The sequence below is a fragment of the Bos indicus x Bos taurus genome, chromosome 19 (genome assembly GCF_003369695.1).
Source record: "Bos indicus x Bos taurus breed Angus x Brahman F1 hybrid chromosome 19, Bos_hybrid_MaternalHap_v2.0, whole genome shotgun sequence".
In the NCBI taxonomy this organism is placed as follows: domain Eukaryota; kingdom Metazoa; phylum Chordata; class Mammalia; order Artiodactyla; family Bovidae; genus Bos; species Bos indicus x Bos taurus.
Genome location: NC_040094.1, coordinates 25120390 through 25136805, shown reverse-complemented (window position 1 = coordinate 25136805; position 16416 = coordinate 25120390). Strand labels below are relative to the sequence as shown.

The 16416-nt window shown below is 42.6% G+C and overlaps 1 protein-coding gene across 1 annotated transcript; it reads right to left on the bottom strand.

Annotated features, from left to right (window-relative positions):
* Positions 1–7829: 7829 nt before the first annotated feature.
* On the bottom strand, positions 7830–8789 carry LOC113878303 (olfactory receptor 139). The gene has a single exon (XM_027519329.1). It carries the CDS (start codon positions 8775–8777, stop codon positions 7830–7832), a length of 948 nt encoding a protein of 315 aa, XP_027375130.1. The 5' UTR covers positions 8778–8789.
* Between the last annotated feature and the right edge of the window lie 7627 nt (positions 8790–16416).

The window sequence follows — 16416 nt, the reverse complement described above, 5'->3', positions numbered from 1 at the left end:
CAGTTCTGTGGGCTGGTTCCTGGGGGTTGGGGGATCCCTGGTTTAAATGATAATACCTGAAGTTGCTTAAGGTCTGGAAAGGGGCCCTCTTGCATTGAATTGGCAGAACATTCAAATGTTGCAATACATCTAGTTGATAATTTGTCAATATTCATAAGTTTTGAAGATATATACGTGCATATGGTCCGATCAAGGAAACAGCTGTGCAGAGATATATAAAACTTTGCATTTAATAATGGAAAACTGAAAACAGTCTAAAGGGTTAGGATAGGGTTGATTAAGGAAATCCTGATGCAGGTATAAAATGATACAGCCAATATATACAACAGAGTAGGCACATTTATTTAATATGGGATTGAAGAAAACCAGGCTGTGATGGAGGAGGGGTGGGTGGACAGGAGAGTTTTGGGGTGTGACGGGGGTGGAAGCACAAATGCCGAAAGTCAGAAAAAAGTGAAGAAATGGCGGCAAGTGTTTGCAGAGAGGCTGACTCACACCCGGGCAACCTTGTTTTGAACACATCTTCCCTCTATCGGCAACTTTGCTAATGAATCTTGTTAAGGACACTACTGAAACCATCCATCACTAATTGGCCTCCTCCACCCTCCTCTCTAAGGTCTGATTTCTTTCTAAAGGACACAAATGAAAGCAAAATCTTTTCTGGGTGTCCCTTCCCTCTGGCCTTGTTAGCAGAGATGCAGAAGACAATCAGCAAATCCCCAGCCACCTCTCAGCCAAGTTATCCTGAGCTCTCATTTGGGAGCTAATTAGAGAATTCTGTTTGTGGAATGTTCGAGGACTTCATTCCCATCCCCATCACCGCTGTCTCAGTGGGAAACTTTGTGAGAAAGATGGATGGATGGGTGAACATCCATGAAGATGGGTGAATCTCTTGAGGCTCCGCTGAGCTTGAGAAGTCAGCAAAGTGTTTTGGGACCCAGGGAATTAATCATGCCCTCTTCCAAGTGTCCACGGCAGGGCAGAAGCTTCTATTGTTCTGAGTCTTTCACTAGTTCATTCAAGGGAAGTGAGGGCCACGGTGATACAAAGGACATTAACACTGATCGGGCAAGGCTGGAGTTTGGGGCAGTAAGTTCCTCTTCTGGTGCTTTCTAGCATGAGGCCACAAACTCTAGAAAGACACAACTCAAAACCCCATGGATTTTTAACACCTTCTACATTATACTTGTGGTGCTGGTTTAGTCTCTAAGTCTCTTGTGACCCCATGGACTGTAGCCCACCAGGCTCCTCTATCCATGGGATTCTCTAGGCAACAAAACTGGAGTGGGTTGCCATTTCCTTCCCCAGGGGATCTTCCCAACCCAAGGATTGAACCTGGGTCTTCTGCATTGCAAGTAGATTCTTTACTAAGTAAGCCACCAGAGAAGGGCCACCAGGAAAGAGCCACCAGGGAACATTATACTTATCAACACACTGATTCTGTATTTCAATTTATTTAATTCTCAGAATAATCATTTGAATTGTGTGCTATGATTCCTGTTTCATAAATGAGAAACTGGGGCCCATGGAGGGTAACTGATCTGTCCAGTGTCACATAGCTAATAAATAGCAGTGTCTGCCCAGAAGCCAGGTCTCCCAACTTCTGGGTCCAATGCTGACCTTGCTTGATCACAGCTAGTTTAATGCAACAAGGAGCATGGGTTGCTCAGCTTGCTGCCCGGCACATGGAGGAAGCTTGATTCATATTTGCTTTTCCATATATCCTGGCCTGGGCAACTATTTGTAAATACCAAATAAAGGTCTGAAGTCTTTTAGGGCCTTAATATCCTAATCTCTTCAGATCCTACAAACATAAACTCTGAAATCAAGGCTAGATATTTTCTGGCTGATGTTCCAGGATTCCTTCCCAAGCTCACTTCTTTCAGTTTCAGTGACCACTGCCTCTCGGGCTGTCACATCTCTGCCTGGACCACTGCTACCGCCTCCAGTCTGGGCATCTCTCCAGTTGCCAGCCCAAGAACCAGCCGTTATTCATCAGAGCTCCACTGTGCATGAGTTATTCCTGGTCATATCCTCCTGCTCTCAACCTTATCACCTGTCCATTTAATTTAATTACCTAAGGCCCCCTTTTCCCCCAGAGCTTTTGGTATCCTGTGGGAGGAGGGGGTCTGAGTATTTATCATAGAACAGATGAATGAACAAAGGTGCAAGATATGTGGAAGGAAGGAATGGCTTCGAAAGCTCATGTGGCCTTAAGTAGAAGAGGCTGGGTTGGAAAGCAAGGCTCTCTTCTCTCAACTGTCGTACCTTTCCCATTTCCAAGACTCATTATGCCGAGAGTCAGCATCACTCTGTTTAGTTCAGAAGTCTTTGGTGATTTATTAGAGGCAATCATGGAGGAAGGCAAAAATACTGGGCTGTGAGTCAGCACTTGCAGGCTGCCCTACTAACTAACCCTATATGCATGCGTGCTTAGTCACTCAGTTGATCTGACTCTTTGTGACCCCCATGGACTGTAGCCCGCCAGGCTTCTCTGTCCATGGTATTTCCTAGGCAAGAATACTGGAGTGGGTTGCCATTTCCTTCTCCAGGGGATCTTCCCCACCCAGGAATCGAACTGGCGTCTCTTGTGTCTCCTGCATTGACAGGAAGATTCTTTACCACTGGACCATCTAGGAAGCCCTACTAACCCCATGGCCTTTGGAAAATCGCTTAGCTTCTGTTTTTTTTGTTTTTTTTTTTTTAAATTTGCCAAGTGAAGATAATAAAAACTGGCCTTCTTACTGATATTTTCTAATCCTGGTCCTCATTGTGGATGAGACTCAACTGTGCAGATGCAAAATTCTAATGAGAACACAGATTTCAAAGTGCTCTGTGAATATTGTCATGTGCCAGAAGTATAATGAGGAATCATACTCCTTTCATAATTTTCTTGGGTTCTAACAGTGCCTTTATCTTTGTGACACACATGGTGGGCCTCTAGATACTGACATGGGTGTGGGAGAAAGAAGCAATGTGAAAATGTTTCTGAGAACTTGTCCAAGTAGGCATATGTGTCATAGATGCTTATGGTTTATAAAATGACATTAGCTGAGCTTAGCAGATGGATCTGGCTGTCCTCAATAAGCTCACATTTGTGTTGAAGGCCAAGAACATTTGGAACAAGTTTCTTTGGATGTGAGTTTTCTGAAGTCAGGGTGGTTGGACCAAAATATCTCTAGAGGTTTCTTTAAGCTCCCAGAGGCCATGACTCTATATCTGTGGCACAAGGAATCACGAAAATCTACATGAGTCACCACCAAAATGAGTCACTACCTTTGACTGGAATTGCATAAAAAGATTCAAAACTAGGCAGTGGTGCCAGGGTCTCGGGGGAGAAGGTGTGCTGGTGCTGGTGTAAGATAGGCATTCGTGTGGAATGGAGGGTGAAATTTGAATTTTCAGGGCCAGGAGATGGGATGAGGGGAAAGATCCCCTGGGAGTATTTTCCTAGGCTAGAGATGCTTGGGTTTGGCTCTCATCTCAGAAGAGGCAGCATGGCTAAGATGACCAATAACTACTTTATGTCTCTCTGGAGCCTGTGAGTCTACATCAAGTGAAGCCAGTGGCCTTATATTGGATGGATAAGCAACTTACTATTTTTTTTTCCTCAAAGATGAGGATGACAGAGGACACTTTGAAGGCTGGAGAGAAAATGTTGCAGTCAATTCATTTTACTCCTCCCACTCCTGTATCCACCAATAGCATTTATTAAAAAAAATTTTTTTTTTATATTACAGAATTCAGTGAATGTGTGCTCCGTCTCTCAGTTGTGTCTGACTCTTTGTGACCCTGTGGACTGCAGCCTGCCAGACTCCCCTGTCCATGGGATTTTCCCGGCAAGGATACTGGAGTGGGTTGCCATTTCGTCCTCCAGGAGACAGTCTTGACCCAGAGATGAAACCCAAGTCTCCTGCGGTGATTCCATTGGCAAGCGGATTCTTTACCACTGAGCCACCTGGCAAGCCACAGAATTCAGTGAGAAACTTCAAATAAGAGTAAACAGAGGGACTTCCCTGGTGGTCCAGTGGGTAAGACTCTACGCTTCTACTTCTGGGGGCATTGTTCAATCCCTGGAATGCTCCCCCCCCACCAAAAAAATATCCTCTTTCATCCCAGTAGGTCATTCTATAGGATTGCAAGTAAAATAATAAACAATATGAAAAAAAAAAGAGTAAATGGAGTAGAAACTGAAAGTCCTTCTGCATTTCCCACCCCCCTGCCCAGTCCAATTCTCCTCTGCAGTGGAAATCACCACCTAAAACTTGGGGGTTGTTCCCCAGCACTTTTTTGCCCGATACACATTACATGTCACATCATCACCACTTTCTAAATTCAGCAATATGTGCTGTACATCTTTTCATGTCAATATATTCATTCTTCTTTTTAAGCAAAAATATACTTTTCATTAAAATTATTTATACCACATATGAATTGCTCATATTTGCAGAGCAGAGTTAAAAACTATTCACTTCAGGACATCACTTAAAGAAAGACACTTTGTCATACTGATTAGCACTCATTTATTATTATCATCCCACCTGCTTAATGTGCTCCAAGTTGGATGGATCCCAGTCTTGGATGTTGCAGGATTTCAGAACCCTGGGGCTCCAAGCTCCAATTAGCTTTTGCTAATTAAAAGTTCTCTTCCATTCCTTTGCAAGAGGGAGACACTTCTAGCTCTAACTTCAGGCACTTTCTCTTAGTTCTGGGAGAGAAATGACATTGCAGTTCACACATAAAATCCAGAAAGTTTCTTCCTGTTAGGGCGAGCTCAATGACTATGTCCTCAGAAGAAAGCTTCTCTTTCTTTTTTTCTTATCCCTTCATATCTTAAGGTTTTTTTTTTTTTCCTGGGGTAAATGGACATTTTATTTTCTCTGCTAAGTAAAATACAACTGTTTCAAAAGTCAACAAACTTGAATTTTACAATATACAGAACAAAAGGAACTAAACTAACACAAAAACAACTTACATAGCATGTAAATTTTGAGAGGATGAAAAGAACTTTAAATAGAATGCACCCATGAAAATTAACTTCAGAAATAAAATCCCAAGATGTTTTAACCACAGCTAACCACATATAATATCACTGGACCTGCATGATGACTATGTAAATATTAAATGCAATGGCAGATTCATGTTGATGTATGGCAAAACCAATACAATATTGTAATTAGTCTCCAATTAAAATAAATCAATTTATAATAATAAATTAATTAATTAAAGAAACATTAAAAAAAAAAAAGGAAATGAGGAGGAGTCAGAGCTATTAATCTGATTGCACTGTCCCTCAGACCACCTCTGTACCCTGAGAGTGAAATTCAAACAAAATTAACAAAAGAAGTATTAGTTAAATGTAAGAAGTCATATGAAGAAAGCAAATACAGAATTGCATTTAATATTTACATATCTTAAGATCTTGGGTTTCGGGCATTTAGAAAACATCTGGTCAGTTCACTGACCTCCCACATAGAACACACATTTCCTGTCACAGGTCAGGAATACCAGTTGATGGTTATCAGTTCCTAATAGCAGTTGACGGATCCATGAGATGGCTTTATGTGCTCAGCACGTGCTGTGAATTTGAAGACATGTGTAATAGAAAGCATGGTCCTTGTCGTTAAGGAGCTTACAATCTAGTCAGGGAGAGCCAAAAAAAGCTGCAAGGAATACAGAAATGATGATGATGTCTTTCTTGCTGAGCAGGGCACACTCTTTCGGAGGAGATTACAAACGTGCAATAAAAGTGAAGAGATGCATGAGTCTCCTGACAAAGAAAAGCCCTTGCTCAGCCAGAGGCTGTGGCTGAGAAAGACGGAGGGGAGAGGCTGGGAAGAAATGAGTGACAGAGAGACATGACATCCCAGGCGAAGGTCTGGATGTGATACATCAGAAAGAAATCGGATGACATGGAGTGGGATAGACACTGCCCCAAGGGCTTAATCAGGCATCGTGGGTGGCCAGAGTGCCGGAGGGGCCCAGGCCCAGAGGCTGCAGGGCCCACCACCAACCACTGCCCCTGGCAGGGGCACTGGACCTGATGTGGGAGACAGCTGTCTTCAGGAAAAATAGAGTGATGGTGGGAACCTTCATTTGACTGGGGAATATTCTCAGACACCTTGAGGGGGCCAAGCTGCCCTCCTCACCAATTAATAAGCATGTTAGGTAAGGTCCCTCTTCTCAGACTTCCAACTTGTTGACCAGGAAGTGTCTGAAAGATTCACGGAAAAAAATTCTAGAAACAGTCACAACTGCATGTGAAATCAACTCTCATTCTAGTCACTGTTCTTCCATGGGTTCCCTTAGTTTCGTTCTTTTGGTAAAATCTTGGTTTCCAGTACTCATTCAGTGGTAACTTGCAAACTTCTATTTCCCTTCGTTTTTCACCTTTACTGATTTTCTATACATATTAGATAGAATGCCCTTTTATAAATTGGTGTACTTTGCCATGAAAAATAAACACTAAACTAACTATTCTGAATGCTGCTTCTCAGGAAATTAAGGATGACCCACTCTAGAGTTTTCAGTGGAGAGGCTGGGGTAGAGAGTTCACGCAGTGACGTGAAAATGTGTTGTTCCCACTCACGGTTAGTCGGGATGGGGACCCTGGTTTTAGGAAGAGGTATTTGATAGTGTTGCTCTAAAGATGCTGGAAGGTACTCTGACAGGTCCCCACATCCTGCTCCCAGGCTATGCCAAACCTTAATTCCACAATCATGGGCTTATTTCCTGAAGAAGAATCTTTTAAAAAAACAGGCTCCATGCATGAGTGTGTACTCAGTCGCTTTAGTCGTGTCCAACTCTTTGTGATCCCATGGATTGTAGCCCTCCAGGTTCCTCTGTCCATTGGATTCTCCAGGCAAGAATACTGGAGTGGGTTGCCATACCCTCCTCCAGAGGATCTTCCCAATCCAGGGATCAAACCTGAGTCTTCTCCATCTCCTGCATTGCAGGTGGATTCTTTACCACTGAGCCATCAGGGAAGTCCCCAGACCCAATACTCTGATACAAATATGTTAGTTGCTCAATGTGTCTGACTCTTTAAGAGCCCATGGACTGTAGCCTACCAGGTTCCTCTGTCCATGGGATTTCCAGGCAAGAATACTGGAGTGGGTTGCCATTCCCTTCTCCAGGGGATCTTCCCAACCCAGGAATTGAAACTGGGTCTCCTGCATTGCAGCCAGAGCCACCATCTGAGCCACTTTATCATCTGAGCCACTAGGGAAGCCCTAAGATACAAATATATCTTATCTTTAATGGGTGAGGGCAAACATTTTAATTAATATTTTTAATGTATTTCAACTGAACAGTCATTGAATTTTAAAAATACAACATAATTTATTTGTGTCCCACTTCCTGACCCATAGTATAATTTTCTCCCATTTGTCCTTTAAAAAAATATTGATATATTTATTTGGATGTGCTAGCTCTTACTTGCAGGATCTTTGATCATCATTGCAGCAGGCAGGATCTTCAGTTGGGACTTGTGAACTCTTATTTGCAGCATGTGGGATCTAGTTCTCTGACGAGGGATTGAACCCAGGCCTCTTGCACTGGGTACATGGAGTCTTAGCCACTGGGCCACCAGGAAAGTCCCTTCTCCCATCTGTCTCTAATCCATCTTTCATCAGTTATTTAGATACTCTCCTCTCTAAGCTTTAGCCTTTCTCCCCAGTTCAAGGCAAACCACATTCTACCCTGGCCTGAATTATCTACTTTCCTTCTTAGTCCACCCTTGAATATCCTCCTGCCCACAACTAAGCCTTCAGCACAAGAAAGCGGGGGGTTGCTCAAGGAGAGAGAGGCATCTCGACACCCCTGCCTTCTCACTCCGGGGGCCGCTTCCCTGTCAGCAACCTCTTCAGGGCGCCCTGCACATCAGGGTTCCGGAGGCTGTAGATGAGTGGGTTCAGCATGGGGCTGATGACAGTGTTGAGGATGCCAATGCCCTTGTCCTTGTCTGAGGCGGACACGGAGCCCAGGCGCATGTAGCTGAAGAAGCCGGTTCCATAAAAGATGCAGACCACGGTGAGGTGGGAGCTACACGTGGAGAAGGCTTTCTTCCTGCCCTCTGCCGAGCAGATCCGCAGGACTGCGGCTGCCACGTGGGCGTAGGATACCGAGATGAAGACCATGGGGACCACCCCCATGAAGGTGGCCCCCACGAAAAGTAGCTGCCCGTTGAGGTGGATGCTGGAGCAGGAGAGCTGGAAAAGGGGCGGGAGGTCACAGTAGAAGTGGTTGACCACGTTAGGGCCGCAGAAGTCCAGCACAGACACAGCCACTGTGTGGGTCAGAGCATTGATGAAGGAGATGGAGCAGCAGACGGCCACCAGGGCTCCCTGGACGTCACGGCTCATGCGGATGCTATAGGTGAGGGGCTGGCAAATGGCCAGGTAGCGGTCGTAGGCCATGGCTGTCAGGAGGTGACAGTCCACTCCAGCCAGGAGGTGGAAAAAGAAGAGCTGTGAGATGCAGGCTGCATAGGGAACCCGGCATTGGTGGGTCAGGAGACAGGCCAGCATGGGAGGAATGGTGACAGTGATGCACCCAATGTCCAGCAGAGAAAGGTTCCTCAGGAAGTAGTACATGGGGGTGTGGAGTTTGGGCTCCACAAAGATGGCGGCCAGGATACTCAAGTTGCCCCCGACTGTGATCACATAGGCAAAGAGGAAGATGGCAAAAAGGATGGATTGCAGTTCTATGTTCTCTGTTAGACCAAGAAGGATGAATTCAGTGACCACAGTCTTGTTGCCCCAGGCACCTGGCTCCATAGGCCACTTCTGAGCGATGTAGAGTGAGAAAATGTGGACCTGCTGAAAGGGGAAGAGAGGTACTTAATCTGTGTCTGCTGGATGCTGGGGATAACAGGGCACGTACATTTATTGATGGAATGGATACTGGATTAGAGCTTGAGCAGGATCCCCAAGGCCCTTACAATGCTAGACATTAACTCTTGAATTTCCAGCTCAGGTTGAGATCCAGAGGATCCCAAGAAAGGGGCTGGGACAGAGGAAACTGCTCTGAGGACCCAGGATGGTGGCTGTTGATCAAAACGAGATGGAAGGATTTCACTATTTTGACAGCTATGAAGGTTGTATCAGTGTAGAGTGACTGACCTTAGGAAATATCATCACAGATGGATTTTTCTAAGTTAACATTAAGGCATGCCCAATCTGGGTATGAATCGACAGCAGTGACACAGTACAGTGTCTCATGACACAGTGACAAGAGTTCAGCCTTGCTCTGAGCAGAGGTTCATCTCTCTCCTGAATGCATCTGTCTACTTCTACTTCTCCAGTCATCCCCACTCTGCCTGGTCATGCAAGGTTCCATGTGCCTCGGGTCCTGTGGTCCAATTTGCCTTAAGTAGTTCTTTCTCTACACAAAGACGTTCACAGTCTCTCTCTCTTTCTCCCTCACTCCCTTCCTCCCCCCTTCCCTCCTTCCTTCTGTCTCTCTCTCTCCCTTTCTTTCTCCTGGTATATAAGGACAACTCAGCACAGTGGAAAGAGCTGTGGAGTTAAGAGTCCAGATGCTTGTGTTATAAACAAGCTTCTACTACTAACTAGCATCAGGACTTTGGAAAAAGGATAACAGAAGGGGAAAAGACGATGAAAGGAAGGGAGGAAGTAGAGAAAGAAGGGAGGAAAAAATAGGAAGCCAACATTTACTTGAATATAAACTTTTTGTCAAATATTTTACTCCACTGAAATTTCACAGAAATTCTTGAAGATAGCTAATCATTTTAAAATGAGAAAAGGGAAGCCCAAAAAAGATATCCTGTTTTAAGTTCACATAAATAAGAGTTTGTTCTGGAAAACTTGTATTTTGTGCTTTTATTTTTGCCAACCCCTTTGCCAGTATCTCAGTATCTATTGTCTATCGGTATGTCCATCCATTTTCCCTTCTGCAATATGAAAGGCTGTGTTGTATTATCTCTAGGTTTACTTAGAGGTATTTGTTGTTCAGTCGTTAAGTCATGTCCAACTCTTTGTGACCTCATGAACTGCAATACGCCAGGCTTCTCTGTCTTTCACTATCTCCCATAGTTTGGTCAAACCCATGACCATTGAATCAGTGATGCCATCTAACCATCTCATCCTCTGTTGCCCTCTTCTCCTCCTGCCTTCAATCTTTCCCAGCATCAAGGTCTTTTCCAATGAGTCAGCTCGTCGCCAAAGTATTGGAGCTTCAGCTTTAGCATCAGTCCCTCCAATGAATATTCAGGATTGATTTCCGTTAGGATTGACTGGTTTGACCTCCTTCCTGTCCAAAGGACTCTCAAGTGTCCTCTCAAGCATCATAATTTAAAACCATCAATTCTTTGGTGCACAGCCTTCTTAATGGTCCAGCTCTCACATTCATACAAGTACTGGAAAAACCATAGCTTTGACTAGACAGACTTTTGCCGGCAAAGTGATGTCTCTGTTTTTTTAATATGCTGTAATACACTATAAATATTGATTTATCTGCCCCAATCAACGTAAATACCCACCTTGGCTCTCCACAGACTTTTCATTTCCCCATTCTTGACCCTAATCTCTTCCCTTCTGACTTCCTCTACTTGCCAGCTCTGACCTTCGTTCTTCTTGTCACTAAGAGTAGAGAATGCCACCGTTGCATTTCACTGCCACCCCCTGAATCCGCTGATGGCTCAGTCCTTTATTCTCTAGCACCAAGGGAAAAGCTACCTGAAGATCAGGTGGGATCTTCATCCACACTTACTCACGAAGGAAGGAAATGAGCAGTCCTGGCACAGAGACAGTTACCTTTCTACTCCGAGTTCCCAGATGGCAGTTCTCGTAGAGAGGGTAGTGAGTGCTGAGCTGACCCAAAGTGGCCCGTCTCCAGAAGCCTTATAAAGGAAGTGACGCATGGGCTGACAGAGTGTGTCTTGGTGCTCTCTCTGTATTTGGGAGCTAACAAGCCCTTAGGGGCCCTAAAAAGGACACACTCCCCAGGGATTGCACAAGAAACCAGAGGCAGACAAACAACCTCAGTCCTTCAGTCCTTAAGGGTTTCTCTCATCTGCCTAGTATTTTGGACTTTATTAAAGGAACATTAGAGTCACAACTTCATTCCAGGCTCCTAATGGTCCTGAGAAAAGATACAGTTTCCATATTATTGATGGGAAAAATAAGAACCAGAGGGCTTAGTTGACTAGGCAAAGCCAGAGAGGATGTCCCTAGTGGAGCTCACTAATTCTGATACTGTTTCTCTCATTTATTTTCTACACCGGGTTTTTTAAGGTATGGCTTTTAAAAGTTTGGGCTCAATATGTACACACTGCTTATTTAAAATAGATAACCAACAAGGAGCTACTGTACAACACAAGGAACTCTGGTCAATGTCGTGTGGCAGGCTAGATGGGAGGCGAGTTTGAGGGGAGAATGGATACATGTTTGGGCCACTTTGCTGTGCAGCTGAAACTATCACAACATTTTTAATCGGCTATATTCCAATACAAAATAAAAAGTAGAAAAAAATAAGGCAAGCATAAAAAGCAATTACAAAATTACAGAGCTGAAAAAAATAAAAGTTACCTAAAGTATGATTTTAATTGTGAAGTCTGATGAGCTTTGATAAAATATCTAGTCATGTATCGACCACCTCCATCAATATATGGAACACTTCAACTGCTCCCAAAACTTCCCTTCTGCACCTTTGCAGGAAATCCCCTCTCCAGGCCATAGCGATGGCAACCTCTGATCTGATTTCTTTCCCTATGGTGTTGGTTTTTTCATAGTGTCACATAAATGGAACCACACATTATGTAGACTTTTTAAATAATCGGATTCATTCTATTAGCATGATTCTTCAGAGATTCGTGCATGTTGGTTGTAGGAGTACATTTCTGCAAGTCATATTCCATCTATTGCAATTTGCTAGGCCATTTATCAGTTAATGAACATTTGGATTGTTTCCAGATTTTAGCCATTACAAATAAAGATATAACTATGTTCAGACAATTCTTTGTGTGGAGACATGTTTTCATTTCTCCTTGGAAATACCTTGGAGTATAACTGCTGAAACCTATCTAAGTGGATGTTTAATTTTAAAAGCAACTGTCAAACTGTTTTCCAAAGTGGCTGTATCATTTTGAATTCCTCCCAGCAATGAATGAGATTGTCAGTTGTTCATCAACACTAATATCATCAGTCTTTTTAATATTAATCCTCACTATTAGGTGTGCAATAGTATCTCATTGTGGTTTAACTTTGTATTTCCTTAATGATATTGAGCATCTTTTCATGTGCTTATTTACCATCTGTATGTCATTGATCAAATATTTATTTAAATAATTCTCTCCCCCTCAATAAAAATTAGTTGTTTTTCTACCTCTCATTGAGTTATTTTTAAAAATATATTTTATTAAATATAAAGGATACTAGCCTTTAATCCATGTTTTGCAAATAGTTCCCTAGTCTGTGATTTATATTTTCATAAACAGTGTCCTTTGAATAACTGACATTTAAATTTTTGATGATATCCAATTCATCATTTTTTTCTTTTGTGATTCATGACTTTTGTATCTTATCTAAGGAATTTTTGTGTTGGTTTGCAAACTGGCCCCACACAGAGAAGGCAAGGAGAGATCAAAGAAAGAGGCAGACCACTCCAGATTGGCAGGTAGTGTTTTTCCTGCTACATTTTAGGTGACTGTGAAGAAAGCTGAGCGCCGAAGAATTGATGCTTTTGAACTGTGGTGTTGGAGAAGACTCTTGAGAGTCCCTTGGACTACAAGGAGATCCAACCAGTCCATTCTAAAGGAGATCAGTCCTGGGTGTTCTTTGGAAGGAATGATGCTGGAGCTGAAACTCCAGTACTTTGGCCACCTCATGCGAAGAGTTGACTCATTGGAAAAGACTCTGATGCTGGGAGGGATTGGGGGCAGGAGGAGAAGGGGACAGCATAGGAGGAGATGGCTGGATGGCATCACCGACTCGATGGACGTGAGTCTGAGTGAACTCTGGGAGTTGGTGATGGACAGGGAGGCCTGGCGTGCTGTGATTCATGGGGTCTCAAAGAGTCAGACACGACTGAGCGACTGAACTGAACTGAATGAAAGTTTTTGGAATCAATTAATACTTTAACAAAATTATACTTTTATGGACATAGGTCAGGTTTTCTTTAGTGTCAGGTCCAATTTAGTGACAAGTCTTACCTCTTTTCTTCTCCCTAGATAGTGCCTAACTGTTGAGACCATCTTCCCTAAAATAAGACAGTGTGTGTGTGTGTGTGTGTGTGTGTGTGTGTGTGTGTACTCAGTCGCTCAGTCATGTCTGGCTCTTTGTGACCCCATGGACTGTAGTGTAGCCCATCAGGCTCCTCTGTCCATGGGATTTTCCAGGCAGGAATACTGGAGTGGGTTGCCATTTCCTTCTTCAGGGGATCTTCCCAACCCAGAGATCAAATCCACTTCTCTTGTGTCTCCTGCATTGGCAGGCAGATTCTTTACCACTGAGCCACCTGGGAACCCCAAAAATTAGACAATAATTCATCCTATTGATATTACTTGAGTGCCTTATGTGCTAGTAGAATTTCCTATAAGTTGAGGATTCAGAAAGAATCAGAAAATTCTAGGAAACACACATACATTACAGATCAAAACTTTTTTCAAGAGTGACGAAAGCTAGACCATCAAATGTCTGGATCAGGGATAACAAACTGCTGTGCCTACAAGGGCAAGGCAAAGGGTGTGGAGAGTTGGAAGCCTGGCAAATTGGAGGGTACTGGCCCTCTCTAGTGAGGTCTATAGAAATTTAGTCCTAGATGATTGCTGACAAAGAAGGATGTGGGCCCACTGTTGACAAATTTCATTCTATAAGAGCTGAAAACCAAGTGTGCTTAGTCGCTCAGTCGTGTCCGACCTTTGTGACCCCGTGGACTGTAGCCCGCCAGGCTCCTCTGTCCCTGGGGATTCTCCAGGCAAGAATACTGGAGTGGGTTGCCATGCCCTCCTCCAGGGGATCTTCCGAACCCAGGGATTGAATCCAGGTCTCCCTTATTGCAGGCGGCTTCTTTACTACCTCAGCCCCCAGGAAAGCCTCCTGATTACTTTCAAGTCTTATAAACTACATGTCTGTGCTCCAGGTACAGCTGGGGGTTTAAAAACCGGTGAACTCAATAAAGCACACAAAAATGTTTCCTTTCCATTACTTTTCTAAGTGTAAATATTCCTGACTATCAGAATAATAAATTCACATAGAACCTTTTTCCCAAGGTTCCAAGTGCTGTGTTTAAGTATCAGAGACTCTCCAGAGCCAGTTGCAGCAATTTGAGCATATACTCACTAACCCCTATCTGTGGGACATACCTTCTTGGCCTCCTGAATCACTCTGGATAAATCTGCCTCCTGGCAAGGGAAATTGGCTTTCTGTTTCACACAATTCTATTAAAAAAAAAAACAAAAAACAACTCTTAAGCTATAAAATAAGACTTTAGTAATTAAAGCGATATACCTTGTTCCAGATTGGGAAAATCAGTAATACAAAGGTGTCTGTTCTTCCTAAATTTATACATTGACACTCTGTTAGTAGAAATGTACAGATTTTTTAAAATTAATTCGAAGGATGATTATAAGTAGTTGCAGGAATGAGTATGGCAAAGACAGACCAACGCCAGGGAAATGAAAGTAATAAAAAATACCTGAACAACTACATATTAACTTGTGTTTTAATACCATAATGATTAAGAAGAGCAAAAGAGAGTCCAACAACAGACCCCAAACTAGAAGGATATTTAGTCGATAGTGAAAGGGTGATTTTATATCAGTGGGGAAAGAATCAACGAATCTATTCCTTTGAAAATTAAATAAAGGTTATTTCTAGGTTCATTGCAGCACTCCATCCAATGAGATTATTTCAACCAAAGCACGTTCACTAAGAGAAAGTTGTAAAATCCATTTTATTCTATCCATTCAAAGGAATGCTATGCAATCTAGAAAAAAATGAGTAAGATCTCTATTGAATGTCATGGAAAGATATCCATCTATGTTATTCTTTTATTACTATGTTATCACTATATTATTAAGTGAAAAAAGCAGGTTTTTCTATTTTTACAAATATATGTTAGGTACACGCTTTTTAAACAATTATAGACTAAATATCAAAATGATTATCTCTGAAATGAACTTATGAGTAATTTTATTATTTTCATACTAATTTTTTAATAATATGCATTTTTATTGCATTATGTAAAAAGATGTTTAAAGCTATAAATGGAATAAATGAAGTGGTTTTCTCCTTTTAGCAATGCAGAAGTAGAGTTCGGTTCAGGTTTATGTCCAAGAAGGCAAAGATCTCCAGTCAGTCAGTCAGGGAGACTTTCTCAGGTGAGCTGAAACTCTTTAATTACTGTTATTACACATATTTTTTGTTATTGTCAGCCCTATATTCTACTTCATCTCTATGGTTTTTCTAAACAATGCCTTGCCCCTTGGATTTTGGTTTTAAACTTTGTTCTCTTTTTGTCGGTTTATTTGCTAAAGTCAGTCTTCAGCAATTCCTCTATCAGCCTCTTCCAGCTGCTCTGGAACAAGCTGTAAATGTATTAAAGAATGGTAACCCTGTATGCAAGACAGCAAAAGAGACACAGATATACAGAACAGTCTTCTGGACTCTGGGAGAGGGAGAGGGTGGGATGATTTGGGAGAATGGCATTGAAACATGTATAATATATATGAAACGAATTGCTAGTCCAGGTTCAATGCATGATACAGGATGCTTGGGGCTGGTGCACTGGGATGACCCAGAGGGATGGTACAGGGAGGGAGGTGGGAGGGGGGGTTCAGGATGGGGAACACGTGTATACCCATGGTGGATTCATGTTGATGTATGGCAAAACCAATACAATATTGTAAAATAATTAACCTCCAATTAAAATAAATAAATTTATTTTAAAAACTTCTTACTCCCTTTTAAAAAATATTTTTCCTGTAACACTGGCCTTCCTTTTCTTTTATACCCTCTTTCTTGTCTGTCCCATCCATCCCACTTTACAGATACCCTTCTTCTTTGGAATGATGTATTACTTTTAAGAGGCAGCAGAGACAGTGCCCACCTAGATTTAAATCACAGCTCTGACACTCTTTAGCTGTGTGACTTTGGGCAAGTTATTTAACCTCTCTGAGGTTGGGTTTCCTAATCTGTAATTTCTAAATCTGTGCCTGCTTCATAGGTTTGTTCTGAGGGTTAAATGAGTTAATAGCTGTCAGTCACTTAGAAGAGTGGCCTGGCACATGGTAATCATGATATAAGTAACAGCTACTGTTGTTTTTATTGTACTTTCCTTCCTAAGCCAGTTTCTGATTTGATTTCACCATGTTCACATTCCATTTGCACTAATCGCAGTACCTCTTGGAAGCAGTTAGTGGAGCCCTGATATTCTTCAAAGCCAGAGCAAGAAATC

Coding starts and splice junctions, on each gene's coding strand:
- LOC113878303 (XM_027519329.1), bottom strand. CDS start 8,777: ATGGAGCCAGGTGCCTGGGGCAACAAGACTGTGGTCACTGAATTCATC.